The sequence below is a fragment of the Solanum tuberosum genome, unplaced genomic scaffold, assembly GCF_000226075.1.
Source record: "Solanum tuberosum cultivar DM 1-3 516 R44 unplaced genomic scaffold, SolTub_3.0 scf00277, whole genome shotgun sequence".
Taxonomy (NCBI): domain Eukaryota; kingdom Viridiplantae; phylum Streptophyta; class Magnoliopsida; order Solanales; family Solanaceae; genus Solanum; species Solanum tuberosum.
In genome coordinates this window covers 319,570-344,945 of record NW_006239197.1, presented here as the reverse complement: position 1 = coordinate 344,945, position 25,376 = coordinate 319,570, and the positions used below count along the sequence as shown (strand labels likewise).

The following is a 25,376-nucleotide window of genomic DNA, read 5'->3' as shown; positions in this document are numbered from 1 at the left end:
GGGAGTGTCATCCCCCGAATGGTTACTGCAATGCATGATTCAAATTTAGTCGGATTTTCAATGTGAGTTTCGAATGCATGGAAACTTAAAAAAATATCTATGAATAAGGAGATGACTCACAGATGGGATTTTCAGACAGTGCTTGATTTAATTAAGATAAAATGCAAGTAATAACTATACTAGCATGTATTGTAAAACAAATTGTTAAATACTTAGTTAGTAAGAGTTAAGACTACCATTGTATTCAACGAGTAATACGAGCAAAGACGAGTAGAGCTAATCAAATAGACATTCTCAACTACTTTTCTAACATTCTGGAACTTGTCTTTGGACAACCAACAATCACAAATTGTATCTATCCTCTTTGATTCTGACACTCAGTTTTTCCAATGCGTAGCTTTAAAAGCATCTTGTGTACTAAGTTTCCGCTAGGTGTGAGATCTAATGAAAAGTCGGACCACAAGAGTCTATTATAGCCTCTTTCAATATAGAAATTCAAACAATACTAGTCATTTACAAAAATCAGACGACATTTTGGTCAAAGTTTTGCATACGTCACTTTAGAGAAAACAAAAGACAATGGTTATATCTTGCTGCTTCAAAAGTGCTTCTTAGTTGCAGTTCTACGGTCTGCATATGTCTGAAGCCAGTAACAATAATGATCTTATGGCCTTACTTACTTTTTGGTTCATGTAAAATCCATTACGTACAACCTGATGATCCAGAGACTTCTGGTCATCCCTCTAGTCGAACGATCACAACTTAAGTAACTCGGTGGTTCATGGGGGGAAAAGGAAAGCAGAATTCGTTCATAAACGGAACGTGTAGGAAAGGAAGGCACTGGTATTTTCTGATGTACCATCATCATAGCCAGAAATTAACTATCAGATCTAGCTTGAACATGATGTTGGATTCAAATTTGAATTTGCTAGTCCTCCATCTGCTTTCTTAGAGGTTTTGGAGTCGCCAACTGAGATAGTGGTGGCTATGCTTGATGGAGTTCGTCGAATAACTTCATACAGAAAGATCAATGCTGAACTATGATTAACCTTTTCATGAGTCTTTTGGTAGAAGATTTTGTTGAATCCAGATACTGTATAACATTCATCAGTTAGAAAGAAAATTACAGCTAAATTCTGAATCTTGGTCATCACACATTGCCAAAAACTAAAAAAATCAAAGCACACAGTTCTCTGCATCTCTTGTGATAAGCTGCTTCCATATGACAAATATCAAGAACAGTCTACACAACAAAGAGCCATAAACCAAAAAAATCATCTTTTATTTGCCATAGAAAACCTGCATTATGGTCCGATAAACTAACCCTCTTTTATTCCTCAACACATCTCTCATCTTGCTCTCTTCAGGCACGGCTCCTTTGCTCTTCACTATCTCCAATAACTCTTTTCCTTCTTCCTCCATCCCTGCATTCACCAGCCCTTCAAAACTACCCAAACAAGTAGCTGCATTGGGCTTCATTCCCCTTTTCTCCACCATCTCCAACACATACTTCTTCGCCTCTTTTACAAACTTCTCTTCTCCACTCTCCGCCAACGACTTGATCAGCACGCTATATGTATACACATTCGGCAGCACTCCAGATGACAGCATCCGTAGGTAAACCTTGTGAGCCTCCTTGGGCTGCCCTGCATTGGCGTATGCCTCGATCACCGCCGTATGAGCCACTACATCTGGCATTTGGTTCTTGTCCTTGATTTGAGAGAAAAGCTCCAAGGCCTCGTGGGTCAGTCCGTCCTTAGACAATCCGTCGAACATCTTCACTGCATTGTTGATCATCCCCTCTGAACGTATTTTCTGAAACACTTCTTGCAAGTTTGTCGGGTCTTCGGGTTCCTCAATTACGGGTTTCTTGTTAAATGGATCGTATGGTGGTGGTAATTTGGATTTATCTATTTGCTTAGTCGACGATTTTGTTTCCTCTTTCGTGTCCGCCTCAGTATCAGAGTCTTCTGAATCAGATAGCGAGAAATTGACTAAAGTGTTGCGCTTCGGAGGAACTAAAGTAGAGTTAATCGAAATTGGAGTTTCCGGGGTGGTGGTGGAAAATGGTCTGCTTCTGAATGCGTTAGTTGTGGAGACTGATAAAAAGGAAACTGTTTTGGGGCTTAGGGTAGGGAGAGAGGAACTGTAGTGGAAACGAAGGGCATAGGGGGAGAGAAATCGGCGATTTAGGGAGAATGACGGCGCTGGAGAGACGGTGAGCCACCGGGCAATGGTTATTCCGGCCATCGGCGATGTGGGGAGTAGAACGTCAAATGTGAATAGCAGCGAAAAGACTAGAAGTTGGAACGGCAAAATCAAAATATTTAAAAAGTATTTTATAAAATTATAGTAAAAATTTACTTTTTTTAAACTATCCAAATAATAACTAAGCTAAACAAATTAAAACGGCAAAAGAGTGTTTTTCTTATTTTCAGAAAGAAGCGATATTGTTTGATTATAATATATACGAAAATAAATAAATTTATTCAATGGTCATCTTAAATTTGAGTATATGATAGGGCAAATTGAGTCTCAAAATTTATTTGAACACGTGAAGTTTAATTATTATTTTTGAAAAAAAATCCTAAAATTCTGATCATCTCTATAAGTACAAGTCATCCGATTGATAAATATAATTATTTTGGTTAAACTCCTCTGCCTTATCAATATAAGCAATAACATCATACTAGTGAAATTTCACATGTAAATTTTAAGAAAGGTAGATTGATACAAATTTTACTTCCATTTCATGGAGGTGCTAAGTTGTTTATGAAAGGCAATCAACTAAAGTAACACATACTTAAAGAAAATTCAGAAGGAGAAAACATAAGTAATGTAGACATCATAAATGTGCACGCATTCTAAAGCATATAGAGAAAAAAGAATAATAACTACAACAAGATAAAACAATAGTCAAAACACAATAAATAACATGTAGTAACAAAAATTGAGGGACTAGAACTATAGGACTAGAACAAAAATACTACCGTATGCAACAAGAAACATATTCTCTCTGTCCCTATTTACTTGTCCACTTTTCCTTTTATAATTGTCCCTAATTACTTGTTTATTTTGACAAATCAAGAAAAGATAAAAAAAAAATTCCTATTATACCCTCAATTAATTACTTTGAAAAAGGTAGAACCTTTTGAAAATATTAAATTTTTAATTCATCCACTTCATAATTAATAGTGATAAAATGGTAAACTCACTATGCCAATAATTATTTTCTTAATAGGTGTGTCAATTAAAAAATGGACACTAATTAGGGACGGAGGGAGTATATCGTTGGACATAGAGATGACTCAACTACCTTGTACTCTAATTTGCAACATCCATAACTTTCTATCTAAGGTCATATCCCGAGTAAGTTGAAGATGCGTTAAGTCATGACCAATTTACCTCTCTTCGGTGCTTCTTTAACTTAATTCAACCTCCTTAAAAAGTTCACCATAGTCAAACTCTCACACTTCCTCAATGGAACATTGCATCTCTTATTTTTACGTGCCCGAACAATCAGTCTCACTTCCTCGTCTTGTATACCACAAAAGCTACCCCTAATCAACATCCAAACTCAAAATCAAAACTCACATCAATTTTCAACATATGGATAATGGAAATATCAAAAACACAAGATTTCAAACTTAAAACACATTATCTAGATCCAAATTTGAATCACTTATTCTCCAACAAATTCTCCGACGAATTTTCACAACCTCAAGAATACACAAACACAAAGAGTTTGAGTTTGATTGAAACACAAAGAAATAAAGTGAATCCATATCTAATAATTGAAAATTACAAATACTAAAAACAAGCGAAAATAGCTTGATAAAAAATATTGAAGAACAAAATCAAAGCACATTATTGAAAAGTGAACAATTTTCTTTTTTAAAAGAGCATGGACAAAACTCCATCAATTTTATTTATTTTTAAAGAATGACTGATTTTCATAGATTATTTTCGCATAAAACGTGGGCGACTAATTCCATGATTTTTTTAATTAAAAATTATGATTATTTTTTTTAAAAAAAAAATCAAAGGATTTTGTCGATTATTTTTATCAAATTTCGTCTGTTGGTTTTTAAACGTGGCAAATCTGCATTGCCAGAATTTATTATTTATCTATTTTTCTTATAGATTTGTCTTTTTAAATTAAGAAAAAAAAACAGTGTGCTTTTGTTAACAAAAAAAACATAGAAGAAAAAACCGCGTTTTAAATTTTTACTTTTACGCGTAACGGTGCTATAAAAAGGGGAGTGAACCCTACCATCCTTCAAAAAAATAAATAAATTCCGTTTCGTCTTTTCCTCTCTTTCTTGGGCTTCCTCCTTTTTGAGTAATCTTGCTGTTCCTCTCAATTTTTGAGGTAAATTTCCATTCATGTTTAGTAGATTCCTTCATTTTCCCCCAATTCAATCTCTACATTCCGCCTGCAGTATGATTCTTTGTGGGTGTTGGACTTATTAGCTTCCTTTGTTCCACTTTTGAAATATTTCATAATATTCTCAACTTCTGCGCTTATGATTCTTTGTGGGTGTTGGACTTATTAGCTTCCTTTGTTCTTGAACATACTTTCTTGATTTCTTATGATTCTCTGTGGGTGTGTTGGACTTATTAGCTTCCTCCACTGTTCTTGAACATGCTTTCTAGACTGCTTATGATTCTTTGTGGGTGTTGGACTTATTAGCTTCCGTTGTTCTTGAACATGCTTTCTTGATTGCTTATGATTCTTTGTGGGTGTTGGACTTATTAGCTTCCATTGTTCTTGAACATGCTTTCTTGATTAACTTCTCCTTGTGATTCTTTGTGGGCATTGGACTTATTAGCTTCCATTGTTCTTGAACATGCTTTCTTGATTAACGTTTTGGATCTTTAATATATTGGTCATGCTATGTTTGATTGTTCATACTATTCTTTTTACTTATGATTCTCTTTTCGGTATTGACTTAGCTTCCATTGTTCTTGAACATGCTTTCTTGATTGACGTTTTGGATCTTTAATGCCATCTGTCGGGCTGTATTGGATTGTTCGTACTATTCTTTTTTACTATTGATTCTTGTTTGGGTATTGGACTTAGCTTCCATTGTTCTTTAACATGCTTTCTTGATTAACTTTTTGGATCTTTAATACTATCTGTCATGCTATATTTGATTGTTCATACTATTCTTTTTTACTTATGATTCTCGTTTGGGTATTGGACTTAGCTTCCATTGTTCTTGAACACGCTTTCTTGATTAACGTTTTGGATCTTTAATACTATCTGTCATGCTATGTTTGATTGTTCATACTATTCATTTTACCTATGATTCTCTTTTGGCTATTGGACTTAGCTTCCATTGTTCTTGAACATGCTTTCTTGATTAATGTGTTGGATCTTTAATACTATCGGTCATGCTATGTTTTGATTGTTCATACTATTCATTTTACCTATGATTCTCTTTTGGCTATTGGGACTTAGCTTCCATTGTTCTTGAACATGCTTTCTTGATTAATGTGTTGGATCTTTAATACTATCGGTCATGCTATGTTTTGATTGTTCATACTATTCTTTTTACTTATTTCACAAAGATTAGATTGCTGATTGGATTTTGTTTTTCACTTTGTTCTATGGAAATTTATCTTGAATCTTGAGTTGGAAGATGTCATAGACAAGCATAAGGCCTTGAAGATAGTCTTTGCGATCAAGTATGGAACAGCTAAAACTTTGGTTTTTCACCAAACAAGTTGGTGAATCTATGTTGTTTTTTATTTTTCCCAAACAAGTTTGTCAACCTATGTTGTCTAGTTGGACAGTTCGTAAAAATAAAATAACTTGGGAAAAAGAGAGGGAAATCTAATGTTTCAAAGAGTCAGGGATTATGATTTTGTATGTAATCTGCTTCAGTTTTTATCTAAACTATCCTGAGGTCCAACCTTTTTTGCTGACTTATTTAATGATCATTAAATTCCCAATTTTCATGTGAAGCATAATTTAATAACTTTAAATCATGGAAGCAAGAGTTGCTATTAACTTAATAACTTTAAATAATAGAAAACGGTATTCTTCTCATTTTTGGAAAAGGACATTTTTCGTATCTCTTCTTCAAGGATTAGTACCTATATGCCCATGCCCAATCTTATTCTATAGATCCTACATTTACTTTTTGTTCTAAGCTTTCCGGTGAACACTCTTCATTTCCTGTCACATTCATGTTTTCATTTGTCATCATCCTTTTTGCCATACAGATTATAGTCTTGGGTCTTTGAGAGAATTGCTATTTCATCTGGCTGAGTTGGAAATCAGTAGTTGAGTGGGACTGACGCATAATTGATTGATTAATACAACTTTTGTAGTTGGCCTTGTTGGGTTAGTTTTATATGATTTAGCTCTTCTTTAAACTGTTGAGTATGCCCTGAAATTTTATTTTTGTTTCTAAATCAGTTCCATCTTTGAGGCCACCAATTAGCATTTGCCATGATATTTTGCAACAATCATAGGGCTTGTCTATGCATACTTAATATGGTATACATATTTGAATGGTTACACACACTTATTGTTATTGAATTTGATGTAAATATGATGGGAGATAAACAAACCGTCTGCAAAATATTCTCATGGGTAAGCGGTGCATGAAGTATTTCTTCTCTTAGTACTTCTGTTTATTCTTGATAATGTTATCTTTTATTTGATAGAGTGATTTAATGCCGTTAAAAAGTTTAAAATGGTAATGTCCTCATTCGGAAATTATGGTGAAATTGATATGTAAATATTCTCAAGAATGACTCAAATGTGCTTGCTCAAAAAAAAGAATGACTCAAATGTGACCCAAATACAAGTTTTGAAAACTTGTATATACTTGCCATTGATCTTAATTGGAAGTGATTGTAGGAAAACTTCACATTAACAGAATTCTTGAGAATGCTAATATGATGTATGTCCATGTGAAGTTGAAGGTTTTATAGTTTAAATGGAGAAAAATAAATCAAACCAATCCTTAATTATTATAATATATAAATCAACATTGAGAAGACAATTATATTTAAGAATTCATGTTACAAATGGAGAATATAAAAAGGGCAGCCCGGTGCACTAAGCTGCCGCTAGGCACGGGATCTGGGGAAGGGCCGTACCACAATAGATCGAAGAGTAATACTTTTTCAACCATTCAATGGAGTTCCTTGGGATATCAGCATGTAATATCAATTTTGTGTACTTTAAATTCATAATATAAATAAATATTATATGTATTTACACACATTTGACGCTGCTAGAAGTTTCACTTCTTAGATAGAAATGTTTTAACCAGAGAAGTGTTTTTCCATCTTATTCCAATTTCCTTCGACATTTTAAGTGTTATTTTCATTTCATTTTCCTTTGGAGTGTTTTCAATAGTTTAAGTTTTTACAACAACCTATTTCTTTGTAATTTTCAGATATTAGGAAAGGATCAGTTTGTATGTTCAATTAGGTCTTCAACGATTTTCTAGTTTGATTATATGTTAAATACATCGTATATGTTGGACATGTTTTTATAAACAGCCCTTAAAAGGCTCCTGGTGCGCATAACCCTTCACCAAAGCAGACAGAAAATTTCTCCATTGCCGGCACAGAGAAATTTGGAGAGATGGCTCTTTCAAGAGCTCTCAATTTCTGCAGGAGCTTTTCCACAGTTTCTTCCGAACCATTACGTGTTTGCATCGTGGGGAGCGGGCCTGCTGGGTTCTACACTGCCGATAAGGTACAACTATCTCTGCTTTGAACTTTCTACTATTTCTGATTGTTGTAAGAAGTTGGGGAACTTTGTTTTAACTATTGCCAGATTTTGAAAGCTCACGAGGGAGCTGAAGTTGATATAGTTGATCGGTTACCTACGCCATTTGGATTAGTCAGGTCCGGAGTGGCTCCTGATCATCCTGAAACAAAGGTCCTATACTTTTATTAGTCTCCTTCATTGTTTTTTTTTTCTTTTTCCGGAATGGTAATGGCAATAGGGAAAGGCAGCTGGTGGGAAGGGCAGGGTGAACCCTAAGAGGGGAGGGCAGTTTAATTCATACACGGGACATAGTCGGGATGGCAGAAGTACTTTTGAAAAGTTAATAGCTGGGCGGGGCCAGGGGCAGGCCAAGAGCAAATTACTGTATAAGTTCACCCTGAGCTTTTGATGCACTCACCCCGTGTTTGTTGTACTCCAATAATTGGGTCAACGTTCCACAGTTAGCGTATAGCTAAAGTGTGCAATTATAGAAGCAGAAGCAGGAAATAATGAACAAATCCCCCCCGGATAGACCTTTTCACTTGTTGAGACTTTTTTTTACCTCCATACCAGCAATAAACTTCTGGGTAATAAATTTAGTAATAACTGCTTGAAAATTTGATCTTTTCTTTCTAAATGCACAAGTTTATATCTTGTTTATATTATTTGTTTAGGTGCTAATGGTACTCTCCCTCTATTTTATTTTATATGACATATTACTATTTGGAGAAGGGAACAAATCTTTTCCAATATTTCTTAAATAATTTAAGTTATAATTTTTTTTATTGTACTTTTTATATAATCCTATTCATGCCTGTCAATTTTGTCTCCAAAAGATTGAGAATCCAATAGCTGAATTCAGATAAAAGATTAGACTTTGACCCTTATATTATAAACATCGTCATTCTTTTCTGGAGACAAGGAGTAGTATATTTCTTACTTTTAAATAATGAACTACCCATCTTGTGTTTCACTATATGAGTAAAGCAAAGTATTCTTGAGTGATTAACAGAATGCTTACAAAGAAAGCAATTAACAAGTAATAATCCAGCAAACAAAATCTTGCTGCACAAACTGGAGTGTTGTAAAATGACCTTTTGGAATAGTTTTCATTTTGAAACTCAATGAAATACTGCTCTTATTAACTTTAGTTTACCAGAATACTTGCAACAGATTGTGACGAACCAGTTTTCTCGGGTTGCTCAAAATAGACGTTGCTCGTTCATTGGGAATGTCTCTCTTGGAGCCTCTATATCTTTGGCTGAGCTGCGTGAATTATATGATGCGGTAAGAGTTAAGACTCTACACAATGATGAGGATGCATTTGATTCTCTTACATTTTTTACTTTCTTAGTGCAGTATGTATTATCCACCAGATTCGAACTTATTATTTCATTTTGCAGGTGGTGCTTTCTTATGGAGCTGAAAGTGATCAAGCTCTAGGAATACCCAGAGAAGTATGTTACTCAACGGGGTGGCTTTGTTGAGTTTCTCTCCTTTATAGTTAGCATCTTAGGGAACAAATATTACTGATGGCTCCAAAATAATCAAAGAAATAAAATAATTACTGATGGTATCATTTGATTAATCTTCTACCACTATGCTTCTGTTATTTCTTAAAGAAACATAGTTTCTGTTTATCCATCTAACGCTGCATGTCTTGTAGGATCTGTCTGGGATATACGCTGCCAGAGAATTTGTTTGGTGGTATAATGGCCACCCAGACTGCCGAAATCTGGCACCAGATTTGAAGAGCTCCGATACTGCTGTTATTATTGGTCAGGTATGTCTATATAATGTCCATAATACTATTTCACGTGTAAGCAGAGTTGCAATTGTGGTAAAATTGTACTTCTAGTCTCTAGACATGTGTATTCAACTTTTTAAAAGAAGCCACTATTTGCTTAAATTTAAATAGCAAATCATGTGCATCCAAAGGTATGGCCTAGTTGTCAATGAATTGGGAGGAGAACCATCATGTTCACAAAACACGCTAGGTGATTTTGTCCATCTTCCAGTGCATTGTTAAACAGAGTTATTCTATACCTATGCTAGTGGACCGATGGAATACTCGAGCTGTGTCCAAGCTGCTGGACTCCACCATAAAAAAAAAGATGTAGCAGGTACAGGGTACATGATAGAATAGTCGAGGATACACAAGCTGGCTTTGACACTACCGTCAGTTAAAAAAATCTATTTGCTTAAATTTAAAATGCATAGCGAGTCCTCTTTTTGGATTAACAATTTTTGGTTAAGATTTAACTAAACCAATGGCAAGTCCCTATGCCTCTTTTTGGGTTAATAATAAGCCCACCAAATCTTTTCCTCTACCTCTGTCTGTCTTCATGATGCTGTATAATTCAATCACAACCAGAGCTTACCATGTAGACATCATCTGTTAATGTTTATACTGGGCTAGGGGCTGACTTCTGGTGCTTAATTGACAGTTGATACCTACAGTATGTTTCTCCACATTGGATGCTTCACTGCATTAATACGCCAATCAACTCATCGGTTTATAGTCTGAGTGTCTATGGGGGAAATTGGTAAATGCATTATTGTCTTATCAGAGAAAGTATCTTTTCATGAAATGTTTGCATTACTTTGAAACAAAATCTTCTCTAAGAAGTCACCCTAGAACTTATTTGTTTAGAACTTTGTAAAAGAGTAGGCACAGTGAAATGTAGTTCCTTGCTAAGAGTTTTTCACTTTTGTTAAGGGAAATGTAGCTCTTGATGTGGCGCGTATCCTTTTACGACCAACTAGTGAATTGGCAACAACTGATATCTCCTGCCATGCTTTGGCAGCTTTAAGTGAGAGCTCCATTAGGTTTGCCTTTTGCCTTCTGTTTTTTTTTGGGGTCTTTTTCAATTTAATTGTCATCATATGTTGTAGTTAAATATGTACCAAAAAAAACATTTTGTATTTAAATGATGACGCTTATGCTTGAATATTGTCAGAAAAGTGTATTTGGTTGGAAGACGTGGAGCAGCACAAGCAGCCTTCACGGCGAAAGAACTGCGTGAAGTTCTACGTGAGTTCGTGGATATTTTGTCTGTCTAAGATTGCTGGTTCCAGGCTTCCAGCTCCTCCCACTTTCATTCAACATGCTATTCATTTACCTTTACAATCGCAAGATAATTAAAGCTAGATATTATTTGCGCCAGTAATTGGGTTGTTAATGAAATTTATGTTGCTTCAGGTATCAAGGACCTATCCATTGAAATTCGGGAAGCGGATTTAAGTAAAACCCCAGCAGATGAGGTATGCCTGCTATCTATATAACTGGTTAAGGCTCCTAAGAAACTGATGTACCCTTAAACTTTACTATTTTGTAGCATAATTGCTTCCACTGCTTTTCTTTAGATAAACCCTTCGATCTTTTGAAAGATTAAACTTGCTTCTCTTTTTAGCTTCAACTACCATGTTTGAAGAAAGAAAAGAGTTGGGGAACAACCATATGATTAAGAGAAAAAGACCTAATGGTTCTTAAACTACAATGGTAAGTTTGAATTTGATCTGTTAGTGTTTCTGTCTGACATGTCTTTTCAAATGAAGAAAGTAAAAGATAAGCAAATAAAGTGCAAGAATGAGGGTAATGTGCCATGCTGGATCCTTTTGAGAAAAGTGAAGCCTATCTTGTTGAAAAGCTGATTGGATGTGTTAGAGACTTGGGGTCCTAGATGGTGTGAGGAGTTGTCTTCTTACTTCCTCCATTTTAATTTGTTCGTCTTTTTCTCCTTTTAGTTTATTTAAAAAAGAAAGCCTCTTTCCCAATTTGACAGCTCTTTAACTCCCACATCCAACATGACATATTTAAGGCCACAAAATTAAAGGACATTTTGGTACCTTATACATTTCTTTAGTTTTAGGTCACAAGATCAATAGTCTTCTGACTTTCTTAAACTCTATGCCCGTCGGACTAAGACTAACAAATTGAAACAGAGGGAGTATATATTATTTGGCAAGTTTCACTTCATGAGCTAGTTAGTTTCCTCACGTTTTCATTTGAATGTTTGGATACTTCAAAACAGAGGCATTGCACATCCCTAGAAATTAACTGAAAAAGCAGTCATCAAACAATTGTTCTGATTGTAGGCAAAGGTGGATGACATGTGATTTTCATTATATTTTATCATGTAAGTTGGTTGTTATGTGTTTCTCATTGAATATTGTATCCTGTATGCTAAAATTGTTACTATATTTAGCATAAAGAACAGTTGCTACTCTTCAAAAGGTTGAAGGACTATAATGCCTTGGAAGAAGAAAAAAAGTGCAAGATCAAAATGCTTAACTTTCTAAGGTGGAGTTTGCTTTAAAAATTTGAAAACAGTTTTTGCAAAATCTGTGTTCCAACCAAAAGCTATTCTTCAATTTTTTGAATCTAAAACCACTTAAGCTAAAGAGGGATTGATGCACTTTGCTCCACGAATTTCACATTGCTTCTATGCACTATTGTTATGCATAACTTCGGTATCCCCAAGTTGAGTATTCTGTTCTTTTGTTTTGTATGCAAAGGAAGAACTAAAGAATAACCGGATTAAAAGGAGAATTCATGAACTGCTCTCTAAGGCAGCCACTCCTGCAACTTCCGTATGCAATCCAGGTCAAAAAGAACTGCACTTTGTTTTCTTCAGGAAACCAGACAGGTTCCTGGAATCAGATTGTAGAAGTGGTCATGTTGCTGGTTTGCGGGTGGAGAGGACAATTCTTAAAGGTAAACTGTGAGAGAACTGTATGCTTATAAAATTCCTTGCACTTTTTTTGTTTTTTTGGGTATATGCTCTTCAATAGAATTTTCTGCTTTTACCATTTTTTCTATTTAATCATTTTAGCATGGAGTTGACATTGTCTGGTGAGGACGTGAATCTCACAACAAAACACGTATACAAAAGGATTGTTTGATGAGGATTTATGTTTTGTTAGGTGTGCATGTATGTGTTTGTGCAAGTCATGTATTTGACTGAGTGTATGCTTGTGTGCACATTTTTTATTGTAGTGTTTCTATATTATTCTGTTGAGATAGAATGTGCAATAAGTATATAGCAACACGTGGATAAGAGCATATAATATGATTAAAATACTTTTGTGCCTTATACATTAACGTAATGCATTAAATAATTTTGTTAATAATGGAAAATCTTCCATACACAACCGCCAAGCGGTATACCAAAAAGTGGCGACTTTACTACGTAATATGATCCTCCACAGACGTTTCCTGATCATCTGTACATATCCACCTCATGGAAGAGTAAAATGAAACTAGAAATGAGTGTCTATTCCTCAAATGTACATAGGAATTATCTATCCCACCAGAAGCTCTCCTATTTTCTTCCTTCCACAGGACCCGCATGATTTCTAGGGGGAAACATCTTAGGTTCACCGATTTCTCTTCCTATTTCTAAGTTTTCAGTTGGAGAATGCCTCCGTCACAGATCACAATAGATGATTGGCCAAGGTAATTAATGTTACATATTTCTATCCAATTTCAGATAAAACATATGCTTATACAATGTAAATTCAGTTTTTTATGTAACTAAACAAATGTCTGATAAGAAATGTGTATGCACTAATTAATCCAAAGGCCTTTTCCAATATTGCCATTTCTGTACAATAACGGGTGACTGAGTGGTTGAGGCATAAGAAAGAGTAAATACTTGGAGAATCCAGGTCTATATCCTAGTTATAACATTCATTATTAGCCAAATCCTTCAGCTTTGGTGAGCAGGTTACGTCTTTGTGGGTTGTCGCATGCTGCCTCTGATGGATTGGTTAAGGTCTGTGCAAGTTGGTAGTTGGTACATACACTATAATCTACAATACTTGTGTGAAAACCAAATAACGCTTTAGTGTTTTGTGTGTGCGTGTGTGTGTGTATAGTTCGCCCAAAAGATGTGAAAGACTTCACATAGTGTCTGCATTATGTCAGAGTTATATTTTATAAATGTGCATGTTGAATTCATGAGAGAACTTCTAACTCTGAACTTTTTCTTCCTCCAGAAGATGTTGGCTCTGGGAAACAAATTGCAGTTGGTACTGGACTTTTTGAAGAAATGAAATGCGGGTACACTGCTTTAGTTTTCTTTGTTTCCCTGCATTTAAAATCTTTTCTTCCTTCTACCAAGTGTCATATGACATGTAAGAAACTGCTTCAGTTCTAGATTTTATTTCATATTGCAGTGGTGTAGGAAAACCTTTTTTAATTCCTTCTTTATTTGCAGCTAAACCTATCTCTGTACTGAATGTTGATGTGTTGTACTGCTCTTGTTTGTAGGCTGGTATTGAAGAGTGTTGGTTACAAGTCGATACCTGTTGATGGCTTGCCTTTTGATCACCGTAAAGGTATGTGATGAAAGCTATAAATCATGACAGACATGTTGGTTGTTCTTAATGCTCTTCGCTTAAATAGATCTCTCTATAATTTCAAGTTTTCAATTCATCATTTGTTTTTTCTATTAGTGATTTCAAATACTTCCATTCACATTAGTGGTTTTGATTCCATTTTTTATCCCATCCTGTGGAAAGGTGTTTTCATCTTTCACATCTATTGCTTGAAAGCTTTGATTGCGGTGTGGTCCATCACTCTTGCAAATTTAAATGATCTGGACCTGCTATTCCAGGTATTGTTCCAAATGTTCGGGGACGTGTGTTAAGTGAAGCTTCTGAAGATGCACAAGTCGAGAAAGGCTTGTATGTATGTGGGTGGTTGAAGAGAGGACCAACTGGGATAATTGCTACAAATCTTTACTGTGCTGAAGAAACTGTAAGTGCATATCAATCACAACCTGATGCTTTACTATCCCCCTCATCATGACCGAGGAATTTGCATTCTAGAATATTATATAGTTAGCTTTGCTAATCATGAGACATAGCAGGTCGCTAGCATATCAGAAGATGTTGAGAGAGGAGTGGTAACATCAAGATCTGGCTTATCTAAGCCCGGAAGGGAGGGCCTCCTCCAATTGCTAGATAGCAGGAATGTCAAAATTGTTCCATTTGGTGGCTGGGAAAAGATAGACAGTGAAGAGAAAAGAAGAGGTAGTCTGAAAAACAAACCCAGGGAAAAGCTTACCTCTTGGCAGGATTTATTAGAAGTTGCCACCAAGTGATAAAAGTGTCTCCAAGATGGCAGATTTTGCTTACATCTGTGGTTTTATGGTAAAGCCCGAACTCTATAACTCTTTTAGATGTGTGCATTGTTATTAGCTCTCGGCATTTAGAGAATTTGCAGTGCATTCTTTCTTAGAAAACATGAGAAATAATCGGTTAGCTCTGTTTTGAGCTCTTCTGGTCCTGGAACCTTATACTGACATGGTGTAGTTGTATTAAAGGCTCAGCTTATGCATTTCAGTTGAGGACCAAACACACTTTTTTTTGCTTTGATTCCTCCAATTTTTGGTAGTTAGTTGAATCAGATTAAGTGCGCACTAAAACAATTTATGGGCAACGGCCACACTTTGAAATTGAAGTACTTAAGTTATATAATCATCTTTTGGGCTGACAGTTCAAAATGAAATGACAACCATTATAGGAACTAGCATATCGTCTTTATTTCTTCTTTACTTTTTTTGAGAACATATGACCAAAAAATAACTTTTTGAGAACATGCTTATTCGAATTATAAGCCTACGAAATAGATCGGTCATGTGGAGAAGGGAAAAAGTATCGACAAAACATGTTGAACTTTAGTATATAAATTTTAGAGGGATAAGTACTCACACTTCTCCAAAAATGAACAGAAATAAATAAATAAATAGTTTTTAGATCTCATGTGTAAAAATGACGACAACTAAAAACAATTTGTAAGTGGCTTACAAAATTAATTTTTCCTAATTGGCATTAACTACGAAAGCTACTTGTTACCATATATCAACCCATTATTCTAAAATCCCTTCTACAATAGTGTCTTCACTTAAAATGAGAGAGGTGAGGTTCATGGTTATACCTTTTTGGATATTCTTTATTTTAATATACGTTCAAACATTGGTTCCTCATCATTTCAATTTTGAAATTACAAGTTGTTCGTATTGAGTAGAGCAATGGTGATGATCACCATTCAGTTGTATAAGCAATCTAATTTCAAGTAGTACTATTTACTGAGACAGAATGAACAATAGCATCATATCTTTAAATGATTGTTGTTTGGTCAAATACAGAAAAGAGTGAACGGATAGCATGTTGGGTGGTGGCGCGTAGGTCTCATAGCTTCTGAGTGATCCTGAGGTCGAGAGTTCGAGCCTCTCTCACCCCCCCATTTCCTCTTTTTCTCATAAGTGATTAAAATGAGTAGACAACTTTCTTCGGGCATACATACATACAATAGTGACTTTCTTTCTCTTTATTTGACACTTGAATACTTGTTAACACCTTCCATTTGCCTACTCTTATGGTTCTATTGCTACTTTCCTTTTGGTTTCTTCAGAAAAGACCTCCACTTATTTTGCTGTACTGCTCAATTAATGTGACGTCTTTTTGTCAATGTTTTCAATTATAAACAAAAGGAATTCAAACAATAAGGGGTGGTGGCGCAGTTGGCTAGCGCGTAGGTCTCATAGCTTCTGAGTAATCCTGAGGTCGAGAGTTCGAGCCTCTCTCACCCCATAACTTTTTACTTTTTCCAGAAATGTTACATTTTCCCGTATATTCTACTTAGGACTCATGCATATGTAGCCTACTCCTAGTCTAACTGAATCTCTTAGTAGCCAACAACACTACTACTTCTCTATGTATAAATATTATCAAGCAATATTACTTTCTTTTCTCCCTCTCTTGGTACACTATCATATTAGTCATTCCACCTCTGTCATGTGTTATTCAAATTCGATTCGAACACAACACACTTTAGAATTTCAAAATAGATTTCCTCCTGCCAAGCGAAGCGAAACTTGCTTGTCCGTCCTCCTAACACATGAAAAATTGGATTATTTGCATTCAGACAAGAAGCAAATAAAATTTAGCAGAATCTTGCTCATCAAAATGGGTGATTTTTGACGTTTTTTTTTCCTTTTCAGTCGCTCTAGTTGGAAATGGTTGATGATTGATTATGGGTGATCTCTGAAGGGTCGGTCCCATAATATCATGATAAGAAATGGATGCCATAATCCCTGCACGCCTTGTGTTGCTTCCACTATGTTTAGCTGGACTTTTCTCCATGAGATTTTTTCTTGGAAGACGTGGTATGCTTGGGAACACTTATAATATATTATTAATTGGATAAATCATTATATAGTATTTTATTATATTGACATGAAAAAAGACGGAAGAAATGTGCAGTTCCATTTGCGACCAAGGAAGAGCTCTCTATTCTTTATTTTCCCTTGTGCTCATCTAGTTTTTATTTTCCCTTCACAGACCATCAACAGAGATGTGCTCATCTAGTTTTTATTTTCCCTTCACAGACCATCAACAGAGATGTGCTCATCTAGTTTTTATTTTCCCTTCACAGACCATCAACAGAGATGTGCTCATCTAGTTTTTATTTTCCCTTCACAGACCATCAACAGAGATGTGCTCATCTAGTTTTTATTTTCCCTTCACAGACCATCAACAGAGATGTGCTCATCTAGTTTTTATTTTCCCTTCACAGACCATCAACAGAGATGTCATTACCCTATTTCCAATGGTGGAACTCCCAAACCAACATTACAGAGATCTCTCTCTTTAATTAATAACTGAATAGAAACGTTACATCACAGATGGAAAGCAGGTACATCGTTCCTACCGACTGCCTGACGTATACAAACATGAACTGATCTGGCTTGATCATCTACCGAGTTGTGAACTGTACCCAATACAGAGATATCAACATTGAGTACAACCAAAACTGCAGTACAAACTCAGGTCACTATTATTAAGTGAGCAAACTTAACAGCCTTGAAATCTGATCCGCACAGGCACTAAGCAACAACCATTTTCATCTAGCACCAGCACCAACTGTTAAAACTTGGAAGATTAACTAGCTCATCCAACTTTTTATTAGAGGAGCAAAACTGCAGCGTGAAGCCATGTTTTTTCCCGCAAGACCTAACCTATATGCAACTCTTCTTAGAACCCGACGTGTGCATGTTGGCTGAGTAAATTAACCAATTTTGTGAGTGCCAGTACTTGTTGATTCATTGGAGTATGAACTTGGTTGATGTTTACTTGCTTGTGGCAGGTACTTATAAGCAACCACTGAAACGCCAATGGCAGCAGAGAGCCCTATACAACTCCATAGCCACTTCTTCTGGGTTCTTTTCCTCTGCCGCTGCTTCCGTGCAACATCTGCAGAGTGTTTGAATTATGACATCACTTGTAGTGCAGCATAAACATCTATTTCAACTATCACATTCAAACTATAGGAGCTACCGAGAGATATTTGAAACAAGTAGGTTATTATTAAAGTTTACACTAAATGAAATGGCAGTTTTCCAACTAAGTAAAAGATAATCCTGACCAAGGGTCTTTAAGCCAACAATAAATTAAAAGTTACAGTTTTCCCAAGCTACGACTCTCAACTGATAAATAATCCTGACCAAGGGGCTTTAAACTAAGAATCGCAACCAACAAGGTAGATCGTTCGAAAAAATTAGATAAAAGTATTCCACTACATTAATGCTGCAAATCACCATGTCACTGACTGTACACGTTGAATAAGCCGGCAACAGAAGCAATAACCCACTCCATTCAACGTTAATCAGGGCAGAGTATGACATGTATGCCAAACATTACAGTATCTTTCTCATATCAGATGATGCAGAACCTTAATTGAATGATGGATCTAATCAAACAGATGTGCGTCTGACAATAAATGAAGGTTGTGCATGTGCTAGCTCAGGAGTATTCTACAACCACAAGTTATTATATAGCATAGTCTATGGAACTACGGGAAATAGGATATACATTTCACCTAAGCAAAGGTGCCTGGCTGATTGAGAAAGACGCCAGCGAAGTGTTTTATGTGAATGCAAGGCACACACTCATCCTAGATGTACTTCTTTTGAATGGGATATAAGATTCTCTCAGTTATAGGAAATTAAAGATGAAGCAAGCCACAACACTATTAGCTATTACAACGAAACCTGTCAATGCCTTGATGGTAAGGAACATTTATCAGAGTTGTTATAAGTAGGAACTGAGTTGAGCAAGAGAAGCAACACCTACCAATGATTTCTTGATTTCTCTGGGACATCTCATGATTTACAGCCTCGAAGTATCGGAGCCTGTCTCTCAACCTTGAAATCTCCTGGTTTTTTGACTCAAGAATTGATTCTGCAGCTAGTTCAGCTTCTGCACGAGCTTGACCTTTTCCAATTGCTTCAGCAACAAATCTTGAGACAACTACTTCCTGATAGAGCTGCTCAATTGAAGCATTATCAAGCTGCATATCACCAATGACATCTGAAGGAGAAGGAAGTGTTAACCCTGCCTGAGATAGAACAGTACTGATGTTCTGCCACTGGCATCGCATCATATTAAGAGCATTTTCGGCGGTTTTTCTTCTTTCAATCTCCTCAAGGAGTTTGAGCTTTGTAGTGCGCAGTTCCCATTCAATATTAGGTCCACATGTAGATCCATTCAGAAACGACCCTTCCACGGAGAAATCTGAGGTACCATCATAAAGAAAAGTACACTCATCATAGACTGTAGGAATTACCTAGGAAACATGATTTTTTTTGTCTGACAGCTATCATAATAGAGCAATTACATTCATAGTAGTATTGCAAGAATTATCTAGGGAACATGACAGATTTTGTTTGACAGCTGTCAAAATAGAGCATCCTGCCATCAATCATCACCTTAACTTGGAAAGCATAAACATTACTAAACTGAGCCACAATCATAAGAATTTCTAGGATACAACTTTTCATTTTTAACACATGTTGGACAATAACGCACGATACTTTCTGCCATTTTTATACCGTATGACAACAATTAAATTAAGTTTAATTCCAAAGTAGTTGAGAGCATTACGTATTACGTCCCCCACTATTTCATTCCAGTTTTGACTTCTTATTTGATCAAGTATTCCAATCCTAATCTGATATTTAAGTCACATTAGTGGTTCTGTAGAAAGAACTTCTCTTGACTTCTAATAAGATCAACTATACTAATTCCAATCTGATTTTTAAGTCACATTAGGGGTTCTGAAGAAAGAACACCTATGGCATCAGGATTGTCCTTACACAGAAAGTCTCTGAAAAACAAATGACTCCTGACATAAATTGAACCTCATCTAAGTGTAGCAACAAGAACTAAACCTTGAGAACTACTAGTTGGTTTCACCTACATCTATTTTTTGCTTCCATCTTCTTTTGCTCTTAGCTATAATATTGAAAGACTAGGCGTCTGGAGAAAAATTCTCTACATCACAACCTTTTACCACTTCCAATATATTGCCTCTCTCATGGATATGCATATCTACACAGGACATGTTCAAACCATCTATGATAACCTTATTTTATTTTATCCTCTATGTATGCCAGATGCACCTAGGCAAAATGTTCTCACTTCTGTAAATCTTCGATATGTTTCTGTAATATAGATCAGATTGCTGTTACGTAGGCTTAAGGGGAAGATGGAGTAGGCGGTTGAATTGCTATTCTAGTCAACAATTCAGATTTAGGTGAAAATATACAACTCAAACAATTTGTTCTCTTTAATAGCCTGTTTATAAACCAGTGACAATTTACTCAGAGGGACTAGGCAGAGAGAATAAGCTTAACCTCAGGAATACTGCTGTCAATAAGATAAAAAATATCCAATGGTCTTAACAAAAAAATCAAACACATACTAATAGTTAATTAGTGATTTCAGCAGATCAACATAGCCTATTTTCACAGATTTGCTTAATAAAACGGTAGAAACAAATATTAAATTGCAAAGCAGAAGCCAATTTATACCTTCATCTGCATCAAAGAACTCCCCTTGAGCAGATACATAGCTCCGGCAATCAAGCCCTTTCACCTCATTAACACTACCAACACTTAACGCATCACATCTCGGATCCAAAAATCCCTCATCCTCCTCAAACAAATTTTCCTCAGCTAGCTCCTCTTCCAAATTCAAATTCAAATCCAAATCCAAATCAGTCTTTTCGTTAACTTGCTCAACTTCCTCCAATCCATCAAGTTTCCGGTTCGCAAATGCTTCTCCACCGCCACGTCGCTTGTGGTTGACTAAATAAGGAGAAGGAGATAACGAACCAGAAGAAGTCTCCGGAATCGGAGCTGGTTCAGGAGTTATATACAACGCCGGTGATATATATATATGATTCGCCGGGGCAGGCGGTGGCTCATTATCCTCCACCACTTTTTCTTCTTCATTTCTCTCATTTAGCACTTGCTTTCCATAGGATTTTCGAACACGAGGTTCGAGTAGATTCTCAAAGGCTATTGCTGTATAAGTCGGCATAATAGCGATGTAACAGAAGAAAACGGAGATGTCGGCTTCGGCAGCAACCGCGACGGCGGCGGAGTTGAACAGCTAGGTTTTGGACATCGGAGTATTTTTTCGAGGGAAAAAGAAATGTTTCACCGCCGCAACAAGGGTTTGTTTTCTGGGAAAAATGAGGGAACAAAAAGGAAAGAGAGAGAGAGCAACGTGTAAAATATATGGCGTTTGCTTCAAGTCCAGCGACTTTGGAGTTATGGGGACACCTTTGGTTGTTATATTTTCATTACTTTGGCTTCTTCTTCAAGAACAAGTTAGCTTTTTTGCGGTTACATTTACAAAAAAATCTTTTTCAAAGATAAATAAAAACTACTACAAAAATATTTGTAAAAATTATTTTTTGTTTTCGAAATTCAACCAAGATACTATTTTTAAAAATTAAAAACCAAGTCAATTTAAGATTTTAAGTTTAAAAATAAAAATAGTGTCTAAAATTTAAACTTAAAATCTTAAATCTAGTGTTTGTGACTGATTCAAAATCTATACATACATTAAAAATAAAAAAGTGGGGTGGATTGAAATTTTTACGGGTTAAGCCTCAACCAACTCTGTATCCGCTCGGTTCACCCTATTGCCATCCCTACTTACTATATATATAAAACTTTTTTTAGGGTCTTAACCCTACAAATAAAATATGAGAGATTGCTCACGTAGCAAAAATCATTCACCATCAATTTTAAGATTGTGGACTTGAATCACTTGCCAAAGAAAAAAATAAGAGCTATTAGAAGGAATAAAAAAACAATACAACAAATGAAACCCATAACACATTTTCTTAAAGACTAATTAAGTATGCTACTTTTCCTCAATTAATTTTCCAAAGACTTGATTATTAATATAAAAAATAATAAAGCACACCTAATTCTAGACGCCATGTTTATTTTGTTCTCTGTCTCCACTTCTGTTTTGTTTTTTCAAAATAAAACTTATATTAAATGTGTCACCGTCTCTAAAGAAATAGGGACCACCTAATACATTTAAAATTTGAACACACACTGAGGAATTTATTCAACTCTCTTTTGGGAACAAGTAATTTAGCACAACAATTTTTTACGTATAAAAAAAAATCATAGGTAATATCGTTGAAAATATTTATTTATTATTTTTGATAAATAATTTAAAGGCAAAATAGCGTAATCACGCTTTAAGGGGCTATTAGGCCATTTTGCCTTACACAGAATTAACTCTCATAGTCTTTACATTTTATAAGTGCGATTTGTATTCCGCCCAATCTTATTCTCCGTCCATAAAAATGTGATAAGATTCTGCAAGTGCTTTTATGTCATAGAGTAAACTTTTGTCCACATTTTGTGCTTTTCCACTTCCCTCTTCATCCAACTTGAAAGTAAAATCCTCCTATATTTTGGAATTTGTTCAATTTAAAGTTCTCTTTTCCTTTATTCTTTTGTCTAATTCTAGCTCCTTTGGTGCTTCACAATGGGCCTGGGAGATCCTTATTCTACATCCATTTTAATTTTAATGACGAAAGAACCGTTTATGTTTATAAAACTACGACATTGTTTCAATTAAATGTGTATGGGTTCAAGATTCTGGTCCATTTAAATAGAGTAAATAGAGGCGAAATCAAAATTTGAAGTTTATGGATTCAAGTTTCTGGTTCATTTAAGTAGTTTAACCATATTTATTACATTTTTCAAGACAAATATAGAATTTGAACCAAGTTTGACTGACCTGTTAAACCATACGGTCCCACTAGGAATACAGATTTTTCTCTCTTTTTTGGTAAACAGAAAATACGATCGGTAGATAATTCGCAACATTGATCGTCTAAAATATGGAAACAAATTATTAAAGATATTGGTAATTATTTTACAATCGAGATATTGATACTAAGATATTTGAATCATTTCGATTCATTTAAACAAGAAAATAAGTCATTGTAATCATATAAACTTTATTTAAGTGAAAATTAGAAAAAGATAAATCGCACGACCAAATTAATACCTGGAGTTGGTGCAAGATAAACTTCTTTATATGATAGATGAGAAATTATTCAAACTTAATCATTTAGGTGAGAACTCAAATTTCATAGTTTGATTATTTGGTTCAAATAAAAAGAAAATCCTATTTCACATTCAAGCAGTCAACTTTTGACGTCTATTTTTCATGTGTCTTAAAAGCAGATGGGAAAGAAATAAGTGCAATGTTAGTTGGAAGACATAATATAAAGATTCAAAACTGAAGGCCTGCCATTTTGAAACTCCAACTACGGTCAAACTAGACAAAAGGCTCAAAAATGTTGATTAGTTATGAACATAAATAGAAACTTACCCATCCAATATTTTGACGATGTCTCTTATTTTCCTTCTTTTTTTTAAAATACTATTTGATTGGTTCAAATCTCAAACTACAGTTTATAGTGATAAAATCGAAATCTGGAGGTCAACTTAAATACCATGAAACAGACAGTGAATACAGAAGCAATGAAATGCTGAAAGAGTAATAAGCCCCGGAATAGAGTGTCACAACTCACGGGCATGCTTATCCCTAAGAATTTCAACCAAATAAAAAATAAGTCTATCCAAGAAAAAGGAAGCCGCAGCACAAAATAATGAGGGGAATAATCAAAATACATGAAAACATAAAGGTTACAAAATCAAGGAAAACGGAGCACAAGATAACGTGGATTGGCAAAATTCCACCAAATCAAAGAATAAGGATCAGACAGGACAAACTTATATTAACAAAACAATCCTAACGACTACTATAATATAACAATCCTATCAACTCACAGATTCTACTGCAACGTGTAGTGCTTTATGCATATAAACGAGTATAGATAGATATTCTACTCCACAATTAGAAATGTAATGCAAGGAATCCATACCACTCGTACGGCGGAGAATCTGTATGGAAAGGTGAGCGTGCAGTAAGAGAACGTCAAGAAAAATCAATCATTAGACGTTCATCAGGAACACTTGGTTTCTTGTTATCTGTCGCAGGTGGTGGACCCGTGGCTGAAGTTGATGGAACAATTGCGCCAATTGTAGTTGGTTCTACAGGAGCTGATGTTGATGGGATCAACGCCAGATAGTCTGATTCATTCAATGCTGGTGTAGCAGGCATAATTGCATCAGCAGCAACTGAAGAATCCAAGTTCGATGTTTGGGTTGTACTTGATTCTGCAGGAGTGGCACCGGTTTCTGTTGTGGGTGTAGCACCAGATTCTATCGCGGGTGGTGTAGCACCAGTTTCTGTCGCGGGTGGTGCAGCGCCAGTTTCTGTCGTGGGTGCAGCGCCAGTTTCTGATGCGGGTGCAGCACCAGAGTCTGATGCCGGTGCAGCACCAGAGTCTGCTGCAGGTGCAGCACCAGAGTCTGATGCCGGTGCAGCACCAGAGTCTGATGCAGGTGGATTACCTGATTCTGGTGTAGTGGAAGCCCCATTTTCTGATTTAGGAGGAACACCGGATTCTGATGTTGCAGATGTGTTGCTTCCAGCAGGAACAGAAGCCATTGGTGCTGTTGTTTTAGATCCTTCCAGAAGTAGTGGTTTGCCAGGTTGTGGCAGCCCCGGCTTCCCCAAAAGAGGTTTGGCTTGACCGGGATTTGGACCGTATAGAGATGCCATACCAGGTGGCAGTATTTCAATTGGTGGCTTCTTCGCAGCATCTGCCAAACTTGTGAGCTTAGGCCCCTCAAGGGAGGCCAGAAATGCAGCTGCGGCATCAGTTTTCATTGATGGAGTATGTTCCATCTCCTTCTGCAACATTTTGTTCCATGATTGGACCAAGGTTCTCATTGAAGGTCGGCCATGAGCCTGAAAAAATGAGACCATAAGTAACAAATACTAAATCAAGAGATAGAATCTATAAAGTAGAAGATGGACACTACTACTTGAAGCCCTAACTCATAGGTCAAACACAAATCAAACAATTAGAAAACGAAATTTTACATGTGCATGTAGTACAGCCTCCGCAAGCATCCCAGTTTCCTGCCATGCTTTCTCCATAAGTACATTGTCTCCCAAAAGTGCAGCTGCAAATGCAGCCTCCCGTCCCGCACCAACTGATATCAAGTTGTTTACCAAGTTCTGCAAAAGATTTATTTGTCACTATATGAGGAAATTATTCTCTTAAAACCTTTAGTAAATATACACTGAACCCTGTCATGCATCAATCTCAAATATCATAAGGAACTCCTATCATGTTAGCAGAGTCAAGTGGAGGGGGGGGGGGGGGAAGATT

General features: G+C 35.9%; 4 protein-coding genes and 1 non-coding gene across 12 annotated transcripts in view; 2 read left to right on the top strand and 3 right to left on the bottom strand.

The window, feature by feature from the left end:
* Nucleotides 1–1,192: 1,192 nt before the first annotated feature.
* LOC102600073 (pentatricopeptide repeat-containing protein At4g38150-like) lies at nucleotides 1,193–2,317 on the bottom strand. Its single transcript, XM_006358442.2, has one exon. The coding sequence runs from the start codon at nucleotides 2,248–2,250 to the stop codon at nucleotides 1,282–1,284; it is 969 nt and encodes a 322-aa protein (XP_006358504.1). The 5' UTR covers nucleotides 2,251–2,317; the 3' UTR covers nucleotides 1,193–1,281.
* A 1,976-nt stretch (nucleotides 2,318–4,293) lies between these two features.
* On the top strand, nucleotides 4,294–17,804 carry LOC102598661 (NADPH:adrenodoxin oxidoreductase, mitochondrial). Of its 7 annotated transcripts, none has more exons than XM_006358441.2 (15): nucleotides 4,294–4,372; nucleotides 7,525–7,723; nucleotides 7,805–7,909; nucleotides 8,912–9,025; nucleotides 9,142–9,195; nucleotides 9,405–9,521; nucleotides 10,458–10,567; nucleotides 10,699–10,772; nucleotides 10,941–11,002; nucleotides 12,257–12,455; nucleotides 13,739–13,802; nucleotides 14,013–14,080; nucleotides 14,359–14,501; nucleotides 14,614–14,896; nucleotides 16,750–17,804. In XM_006358441.2, exons 2-14 carry the CDS (start codon nucleotides 7,610–7,612, stop codon nucleotides 14,845–14,847), a joined length of 1,458 nt encoding a protein of 485 aa, XP_006358503.1. In that variant the 5' UTR covers nucleotides 4,294–4,372; nucleotides 7,525–7,609; the 3' UTR covers nucleotides 14,848–14,896; nucleotides 16,750–17,804. The 7 variants fall into 7 exon arrangements, with proteins under 7 accessions (XP_006358503.1, XP_015169442.1, XP_006358498.1 ...); XM_006358437.2 differs by lacking the exon at nucleotides 16,750–17,804 and adding an exon at nucleotides 6,232–6,352 and having other exon boundaries at nucleotides 4,300–4,372; nucleotides 14,614–15,121; XM_006358438.2 differs by lacking the exons at nucleotides 4,294–4,372; nucleotides 16,750–17,804 and adding exons at nucleotides 5,466–5,691; nucleotides 6,232–6,352 and having other exon boundaries at nucleotides 14,614–15,121.
* TRNAM-CAU (transfer RNA methionine (anticodon CAU)) lies at nucleotides 16,255–16,339 on the top strand. The gene is given in 2 exon segments: nucleotides 16,255–16,292; nucleotides 16,304–16,339. It is a non-coding gene; the product is annotated as a tRNA-Met (tRNA).
* On the bottom strand, nucleotides 17,381–21,397 carry LOC102598318 (uncharacterized). Its single transcript, XM_006358435.2, has 3 exons — nucleotides 20,620–21,397; nucleotides 18,881–19,321; nucleotides 17,381–18,001 (listed from the first exon to the last, which is right to left on the bottom strand). The coding sequence occupies exons 1-3, from the start codon at nucleotides 21,128–21,130 to the stop codon at nucleotides 17,817–17,819; spliced, it is 1,137 nt and encodes a 378-aa protein (XP_006358497.1). The 5' UTR covers nucleotides 21,131–21,397; the 3' UTR covers nucleotides 17,381–17,816.
* Nucleotides 21,398–23,717: 2,320 nt separating this feature from the next.
* LOC102597779 (uncharacterized) overlaps nucleotides 23,718–25,376 on the bottom strand; it is a 14,056-nt gene continuing 12,397 nt past the window's right edge. For both annotated transcript variants that reach the window (XM_006358433.2, XM_015313948.1), the window contains 2 exons: nucleotides 25,085–25,222; nucleotides 23,718–24,949 (listed from right to left, as the gene is read on the bottom strand). In XM_006358433.2, the coding sequence (XP_006358495.1) occupies nucleotides 24,071–24,949; nucleotides 25,085–25,222 (1,017 nt within the window). In that variant the 3' untranslated portion in view covers nucleotides 23,718–24,070. The remainder of the gene's footprint in view (nucleotides 24,950–25,084; nucleotides 25,223–25,376) is intronic.

Excerpts from the sequence above, each read along its gene's own strand:
- LOC102598318 (XM_006358435.2), bottom strand. The coding sequence starts at position 21,130 with ATGCCGACTTATACAGCAATAGCCTTTGAGAATCTACTCGAACCTCGT. Across the intron at positions 19,322-20,619 it reads GTTCTTTGATGCAGATGAAG|ATTTCTCCGTGGAAGGGTCG; the intron begins GTATAAATTGGC and ends ATGGTACCTCAG. Across the intron at positions 18,002-18,880 it reads GAGAAATCAAGAAATCATTG|ATGTTGCACGGAAGCAGCGG; the intron begins GTAGGTGTTGCT and ends AACACTCTGCAG.
- LOC102600073 (XM_006358442.2), bottom strand. The coding sequence starts at position 2,250 with ATGGCCGGAATAACCATTGCCCGGTGGCTCACCGTCTCTCCAGCGCCG.
- LOC102598661 (XM_006358441.2), top strand. The coding sequence starts at position 7,610 with ATGGCTCTTTCAAGAGCTCTCAATTTCTGCAGGAGCTTTTCCACAGTT. Across the intron at positions 9,026-9,141 it reads TGCGTGAATTATATGATGCG|GTGGTGCTTTCTTATGGAGC; the intron begins GTAAGAGTTAAG and ends TTCATTTTGCAG. Across the intron at positions 9,196-9,404 it reads CTCTAGGAATACCCAGAGAA|GATCTGTCTGGGATATACGC; the intron begins GTATGTTACTCA and ends CATGTCTTGTAG.